The following is an 8,813-nucleotide window of genomic DNA, read 5'->3' on the forward strand; positions in this document are numbered from 1 at the left end:
AAAACTCCATAACACCAAATTATCTTACCTTGTTTCAACTCACTGAGTGCAATCATCTCCACACCATGGCCGAATCCACCGCGAGTCAGTCCTCATCCACCATTAGCATCGTCTCCCAAATCCATATGGTAATTTCTTTCTGCGGATTCCGTTTGGTGTATGGAATTTGGATTTATGATGTTGTTGCGTGTTTGAGAGGAGAGGGGGATTGAATGAAGGGTTGGACCGAAGCAGATGGAGAAGAGGAGAAGAGAATGCGTGTTATTTTTGTTGTGTGGCTGTGTTATTTTAAGTAGAAATGTCATTTGGGCTCAGATGTTGTAAGGCCCGTCCGGGTTGCCTATATGCACCCCTGTCCAGAATCTCACCACCCTTGGCTGTTGCTCAATGGATCTTGGGCCAATCTCTTTCAAAAGCCCAACGAATTTCCTCAAGTTACACCCTCCTTTTACTACTTTTTTTTAATTGAATTTCTAATATATGACAAAAAAATATATTAGTATTAGTTTTTCTATTATTTTATATTAAAAAAATATATCAAAAATATTTTGTGATATCTTGACTTAGCTTCATTAATATCATTGGATCTAGGATGTTGATAGGTTTGAAAGAACCAAATCCATAATATTAGATGAATGATATTAATGATAGTTTGAGTTTTTGTTTGTATTTTGTGATTCCCTTTTCTTCTTCATCTCTTTAATTTTGGTCGATGAAAATCTTCGATATCATTGGAATTCTTTCGAGTTCTTGATGAAGATTAGACTGTTACCTCTTTTCTTTTTGTGCGGTATCATTTTCGGAGGACGATTTACATATCGTTTCTCTTGCAAGCATTAGCACTCAAATCATTATTGACCGACCTCGTTGTAGGGTGACTTTTATATAAGTTACTTGGCGATTGCTTAACATAGCGCTACATTTCTTGTGCCGAATCGGAAAAAGATCAAAAATAGCAGAGATTGTATGCGGTTGATTTAAGACTTTTGAAAGCTTATCTTGTAGTTGCTTTGATTCTATCAATCTTTTGATGAGCTTTCATTGAATTTAAACTCGAGTTCATCATTCACTCACCATTGATCTACAAAAACTAACAATTGACAATTAACCATTAACTTTACTTTTATGCTCTTTATTATATTGTCCTTTATTTTATTTTTTTCGCTTTATGCTTTTATTTTCTCATTTATCATTTATCATCTTCATTTTTATGCCATTTTTTTCCTTTTGTCCACTTGGACGTATGTTTATGTTTCCGCTATTTTATTTTGTCCACTTGGACCATATTTTACTTTTGTGCTTAAAACACTAATAACCAACTTGAACAATAAAATTCCTTAAAAGACTCTTTGTGGACTATTGGTTACTATCCTGAGCACTTTGGAGATCTGGACCTCTTGGACTTAGCATTAGGATCGTAGTTACCTTGATACCTCTGGACCTTGTTATCTTACTGTTATTATGTCTGGAAGTCCTTGGAGTTTACTCCAAGGCATTGGGTTGTTTTCTTTTTGTGTATGCAGGTGTTTCCTTGAAAGTACTTGATTGTTAATTTCAAGGCATTGTGATAAGGAATTCGTCTGTACACAGCCGTTACTCTACCCGATTTTTGTCAAGAGCTTACGATGCATTCTAAAGGATTGGTGCAAGTTATGTTAAAGACATCAAGTTCATCTGGATCCCCAATTGGTATTATGTTGGTTTAGTGTTGGTAGTCCAAAGGATGGGAAATCTACATTGACTCTTAATGTCAAGTGTTGGCTTCTTATTTGGTTAGATCGTTCTTAAAACCTCCTTATGTTTGCAAACCTCTTTTAAATCTTTCTTAAAAATTATCTTTTTCCCTTAGTGGCTTTTATTTAAAAGTTTAGACATGATTAATTGTTGTGGTGAGTTGTGATACCCCACGATTTTGATATTGATTGATATGATGGGATCTTTTCCACTTGAGAGAGCTAGTGGCATACTTGTTGATTTTATCCAAGTTGAAGCCCTTCTTTTATTTGTGATGCAAAGAACTCATATGTTCTTGATAACACGAAAATGTATCGTATATTTAGCTTAATTTACATGCATTATTATCCTATTTTATTTCGATTTTATTATTTTATTTTATATTATGCCGGTATTTCTATTTGTTTTCAGGTATTTAATAAAATCAGGACTTGCAAAGGAAATGAAGGAAAAATAGTCGAATTAAAGATTAAAAAGCCAAAAAAAGGGGTGTAACATTAACAAAGGGTGTAGAAAGAAGAAGACAAGGCAAGCCAAAGCCCAAGATGCAAGCAGCCCACAACGAGAGGCGCACCAGGCCCCCTGCCGGTCGGCGCAAGGCCCTCTCTGCCATTCGGCACCCCCCCTAAATACAAGTGTGTGACGTTAGTCACACACCCAGGCCCAGAAGAGACTTTGTTTTCAAAACGATATCTTCTCTCCTCCAATTTCTACGCCGTGAGCATGCTGTTACAAGACATTTCCAAGATCAATTCAAAACCTAGTGCTGCTCTATAAATACAACAAGACCTGAACCAGAAAGAGAGCTTGGAGAACCCTAGTGCCGTATTTTATTTCTTCTGCAATTTTACTTTCTTCCTGAACCAATACTCTGCAATAGTTTTCCACACCGGAACACTATTGCGTTTCAATTTCTTTCAAGCTCCAGAGTTTATTTTAGATTCAGTTTACTATTCTGCAATTAATTTTCTTCCCGGATTCAAGGATTGATACTTCAAGATTATTCATTAAAGTCTTGCAATTTTAATTCAGGTTCATTTATAAGCTTTAATTATTATTCTCTGTTTATGTTAATTTATCGAATTATGCCCGAAATGTTATTTATCTGCTATGCTTATTCTGTTCCGTCTATTAAAATAATGTCCGGCTAAATACTTTTTATCGGTATGTAAGGTCACATAACCGAGGGAATCGAGTAATACTTTCCACGTATTTTATTAATGAAATTTATTTATCTGGTATTAATTTCTAATGCTTAATTCAATTGTTTTGTAACGAGAGTTAAAAACAATAGAAGTTAGGATCAATAAAAACGAGAGTTTGAGATTTTAACTGGACAGTAGGAATTAAACATTAACCTTAAATGCAGCGAGAGCTCTTTAAGGTTAATTAGACTTCATTGGTTCTTAAAAATCATTTTAAACTTTATTTGATACAGCGAGAGCGCTCACTTAGGTTTAATAATGAGATCGTAATCAATAAACACGAGAGTGTGAGAGGAAGGTTTTTAAACAAGTGATTTCTACAGAAAGAGTATTTTAAATTATGATTCGCGTTGATAGTTTACTAGATCCCCGACGTCCGACCATTGCATACCGATAATATTCCCGCTTATTTAATTTAATTATATTTCTTTTACTTTCCTGTCTGATCATAATTAATCAGATATTAGCCTTAGATTTACGTTGTAGCGATTAACTACATTAGGTCGATTCTTAGTTCATGTGGGTTCGATATCTTTTAAAACTACGTGATAGACTGTGCACTTGCAGTCATAATCACAGACATACCCATTTTGTCGCGATCAAGTTTTTGGCGCCGTTGTCGGGGACTAATTTAGTCGATAATCGCAATTAACTGTTATGTTGTAGAGACTAAGGCAACTTAATTATTCTTATTCCCTTTCTGCATGCCAAGTACTCGCTCTCGAAGTGAAGACTTAGTGCTTCCAATTCCCGAACCGGAGCGTTCTATCACTGTATCACGTCGATTACGATGAACTCGCACTCTTGTTCCTAATCCTATTTCTGAACCAGTTGAAGAATCAACCATGGGAGAACAGCCGCGTCCTCTCAAGTCGTATGCTATTCCTTCGCAAGCTGAACCACACAATAGCATTGTCGCTCCTGCTATTGAGGCGAACAATTTCGAGCTAAAACCGTCTTTGTTGTTAGCTGTACAACAAAACCAATTTTCTGGAAATTCGATGGAAGACCCTAATCTTCATTTGTCAGTGTTCCTGCAATATGCGGACACTGTAAAAGCAAATGGTGTCAGTTCGGAAGCTATCCGACTGCGCCTTTTTTCTTTTTCACTGAGGGATAGAGCTAGAGCTTGGCTCCAGTCTTTACCCGCAAATTCTGTCACGACCTGGAATGAACTTAAGAAAGTCTTCCTGGCATGATATTTTCCACCTAGTAAGACCGCCATGCTAAGAGCCCAGATCAATGGGTTTAGACAAAAAGACAACGAGTCCTTATTTGAAGCATGGGAAAGATACAAGGACATGCTTAGACTTTGTCCACATCACGGTTTAGAACAATGGTTAATCATCCATAACTTCTACAATGGTCTCCTCTACAACACGAGACTTACAATTGACGCCGCTGCAGGTGGCGCACTGATGGATAAAGAATATGTTGATGTCTACGCACTTATCGAGAGTATGGCTCAAAACCATTATCAATGGGGAAGCGAGAGAGCTCAATCAGAGAGAACTTCTGGAGAGAAATCTTCAACGAAGAGTGGTATGTACAAGATAAGTAGCCTCGACCTCGTTAACGCCAAAGTCGATGCCCTAACTCAGAAGATCGAGAACCTCACTGTAGCACCTGTAGCCGTCGTGGCTGCTGTTTCCCCAAATTGCGAAATATGCGGGATGTCCGGACATGCTGCCCCCGAGTGCCATCTTTTGGCAGGAGTTTCACCTAAACCAGTAAACTATGCTCAAGGAAACCCCTACTCAAACACGTATAACCCAGGATGGAAGAATCACCCTAACTTCTCGTACAAGAACAATAATGCTTTGTACGCATCTGGTCAAGCACCCAGTGTACCACCTGGATATCAAAAGGCACCCTTCGCTGCTCCTAATGCCCCCAGGAAGTCTAACTTAGAATTAATGATGGGAAATTTCATAGCCACTCAAACTCAGACTAATAAGGATTTCCTAAACCAAAACGTGCACACTAATGAGCAAATGAAACAGTTAGCGACTAAAGTAGACGCGTTGGCCACTCACAACAAGATGCTTGAGACACAAATCTCTCAAGTGGCACAACAACAAGCACCTACTGCCGCACCTGCTGGGACATTTCCTGGACAGCCACAATCTAACCCAAAAGGACATGCTCATGCTATTATTCTACGAAGTGGTAGAGAAATGGACGAACCGACTGACCCTAGGCTTAAAAACCATGCTATGTTCCAAAGTCCTAGTAAGACAACTGAGGAGGAAAGTAGACCCAAGGATAAACCAAGTAACCCGAAAGAGAAAGAGGACAAGTAAAGCGAGACGGAGGAAAAATAAGCACCATACATACCTCCACCACCTTATAAACCACCTATCCCGTACCCTTAAAGGTTCGAGAAATCTAAAAGCATAGGGCAGTTTAAGAAATTTGTCGAACTTCTTAAACAGTTGAACATTACAATTCCATTTACAGAAGCCATTACCCAAATGCCCTCATATGCTAAGTTTCTAAAAGAAATCCAATCGAATAAGAAGAAATTAGAAGACAACGAGACCGTAACACTCATTGCCGAATGTAGTGCTATAATTCAAAATAAAATGCCACCTAAGCTGAAAGACTGATCGGAAAAATAGCAAGTGTACTATTTTTGCCTTTGTAGTAATAATAGGGGAAATTCCCCGAATGTCGATCTCAAGGACTGCGTAGGAAATACAGATTCGTAAAATATGATTCAATTGAACAAAAGATTAATGTTTTGGTTTTGGGGGATTAAATCCTTGCAAAGTAAAATAATGAGAAAAATAAATTGATTTTTGTTATCAAATATATGAGATGCTAGGGTGAGTGGTTGATTTGGCATGTAACACTCAGAATTAAGATCTCTTCAACAAGTTCATAACATTCAGTTACCACATCCTTAGGGTGTTTCCTCCTAAGTCCTTAGTGAGGAAACCTTTGGTCTTCCAACCTAAATCCTAAGTCCTTAGGAACCTAAATTGAAACCAAGCTTTTATGTAATCAAGATTATGTGGTAATTATAGGGTATCCCTAGTCCTAGGTGATATCTACTATAATCAAATTATGCACAAACCTTAACAACTACAGTCCTGTATTTGTTAGCCATAGATTAATCCTTATTTGACCGATAAAGAAAACAAGAAGAACATTGCATAATTTAACTGAATAATATAAACCAATGTATTGACGAAATCACAAATTCATCGTTATTACAAAAACCAAATCAGGACCACCCCCCTAGCATTGGGGGGTTTAGCCTCTCATAATATTCAAGAAAGACATAATAAAGAATGTAGACATTACTCAAAAATAATGGTGACTTTGATCTTCAATGGTGGAAACCCGTGAATCTCTCCGTCTCCAAAACTCCTGATGAAGCTATCTTCTCTCCTCTGTGATTTTCTATCGTATGATGCAAAAAGTACCTCAATAATTCTCTCAAACTCAACTAAATAGTCTAGGTACAAATCTCAGCCAAATGCAATGTCTAAAGTGCCCTCAAGGTGGAGATTTAATGAAAAAGCCCTAAAATTGGAAGTTTTCACGCTCTCAGCAGCACTGGCCGTGCTTGGACGCACGGGTGGCCGTGTTGCTCTTTATTTTTATTTTTTCTCCCAGCCATCCTGACACGGGCCGTGCGTGGAAGCACGGGCGGCCGTGTGTCGCCCCTGAATTTTGTATGGAGGAGAGTTGATCATCTGACACGGGCCGTGCGTGGAAGCACGGGCGGCCGTGTTTGACCCCAGAACCTTGAATTTTCATCTTTCTCTTGCTTCTCCTTCCTTCATGGTTGCTTCGACATTTAAGATGACTTGTTCAAAGCTGAAACTTGTACACAACTAACCAAACGGCATCAAAAGCATCTAAATAACTTAAATTAAAACATAATGCAAAGTAAACATAAAAACAATCAAACATGAAATACTTAAACAAAAGCAATAAAACATTGATCAAAGTGTTACCGAATCGATAAATTTAGACTGAATACATGACATAAATTAGGTAGAAATGGTGACCGATCACAACCCCAAACTTATCTCATTGCTTGTCCTCAAGTGATGCAAGAGACCAAACAGAGGTCACCCTGGATTTTTCTTTCCACAACACTGCCGATGTTATTCGCAACTTGCATCTACCTTTCTGATAGTACCTCTGGCTTGCCAAACCGAACTTTCTACCACACTTCTACATCAGAGTACCTTTTTACCTGCAAGCTTTTTCACACTTCTCACCAAATCTCTCAGGGTTAAAGTGTTTTGCACTCACGAAATAAAGGTATGCAATATCAACTCTTAATTTTGAATAAATTCTATCTTCACTACACTAACAAAATTCACACACTTTTCGAGGTCTTTTGGGTTGTAATGGGGTTTAGGTACGGTGGGATACACAAGGAAATGGAATAACAATTGGTTTTGGGTTCGACATTCATGTTGTGTTTCTCGTAATTGTGCTCAACTTGTTATACTGGGAATTTATTCGACTTAGACTCTTTTGCTTCACTCATTCTTCCGTGAGTGCTTAATGTAACTGAGTCTTTCATTCGGGCAAGTTTTTCTTTTTTTTTTGTGGGGCATACATTCATATGTCTCAAAATTTTGATTTTCATATATATTTTTTTTACTTGCCCTCTTCTTTCATGATTACTACCCCAAACTTAGATTTTAGCACAACTCGGAAAACCACAACGTTTATGCTGAGCAAGTGTTGGAAGTGTTTGGCTGCGGGTTACAGATATGGTTATAACAAACAAAAGGATATGGCTCAACTAGGGTAACAACGGATAAACATATAATTTCGGATGGCTAGAAAGGCTCAGGTGGTAAAACAAACAAATTCCTCAGTGTGTGTCCTCATATTATGCTGTGTCAGTAGAACATACGCAAAATCAGAATGATAAAGTCATACCTGAATGAAATCTCATGATGATAATTTGTTGTGTTTGGCTTTTTATAACCTCACCATGTTGGGTAAGCTTACAGGTTCCAAAGCACTCCTCGTGTCATGTGGCTTCTTTCCGGTGCAGGTACACCATAAAATCCTCTTTGTCCAGTATCACCGAGTTGCGTCCAACAGTTACTTTTCTTTCGGCTGCATCAACTTCCATGGTGCCTCTGAGGAATAGGTTCAGGTTGCACCTTTCATCCACTAACAACCATTCATCATTCATTCGGTATCCATAAATCGATCTATAACACAATGTTAACACAACCCACAAACAAAAACAAAAATGGAGAACAACTAAAAGCAAATGAAAACAACCCCTCCCACACTTGAACTAAACATTATCCTCAATGTTTTAGAACAAGCATTTGAGAGGTTACTTACAGAGGGTAACCTCCAATGTTCACTTCCGAGCCTTCACTAGAGATGCCCTCTTTTATTTCCTGAAAATAAAACAAACAAACAGAGAAATTAATTATTAAAAACCGTGGGTTGCCTCCCACGAAGCGCTTCATTTAACGTCGCATGGCTCGACGGTCCATTACCCTTTATTATGGAGGGTATTTCCTTCTCCAAACCTTGTTGCTTGTTACTTTCTCTACCAAGAACTCATGAAGATGAAAAGCATGGACCACTTTTCTCTTTAACTCACTTTCAACCTTCATCTTCTCACCTTGGTTTTCTTCTTTCTTTTTCTTCTTAACTTCTATAGCGACCTTAGGACTTTTGATAGAAACATGAGCTAGTTCCACCTGAGAAGCTATGCTTGAAACTTTTTCTTGGAGATGTTTAGGGATTTTGTATTCTCCCTCACTTTCGATCATACCAACAGAAGCTTGATCATGTACACCTTCACTTTGTTTCTTGACTTCTAGCATCTTTAAGGTTATTTCTTCATTAAAGGCTTTCACCGTCAGAGTCCCT

At 38.1% G+C, this 8,813-nt stretch overlaps 1 protein-coding gene and 1 non-coding gene across 2 annotated transcripts; one reads left to right on the top strand and one right to left on the bottom strand.

Moving 5' to 3' along the window:
• Positions 1-4,162: 4,162 nt before the first annotated feature.
• LOC131640464 (small nucleolar RNA R71) lies at positions 4,163-4,269 on the bottom strand. The gene has a single exon (XR_009295260.1). It is a non-coding gene; the product is annotated as a small nucleolar RNA R71 (small nucleolar RNA).
• On the top strand, positions 4,163-5,242 carry LOC131640462 (uncharacterized). Its single transcript, XM_058910853.1, has one exon. The coding sequence runs from the start codon at positions 4,163-4,165 to the stop codon at positions 5,240-5,242; it is 1,080 nt and encodes a 359-aa protein (XP_058766836.1).
• The last annotated feature ends 3,571 nt before the right edge of the window (positions 5,243-8,813 follow it).

Source organism: Vicia villosa, unplaced genomic scaffold, assembly GCF_029867415.1.
Source record: "Vicia villosa cultivar HV-30 ecotype Madison, WI unplaced genomic scaffold, Vvil1.0 ctg.003153F_1_1, whole genome shotgun sequence".
Classification (NCBI taxonomy): Eukaryota; Viridiplantae; Streptophyta; class Magnoliopsida; order Fabales; family Fabaceae; genus Vicia; species Vicia villosa.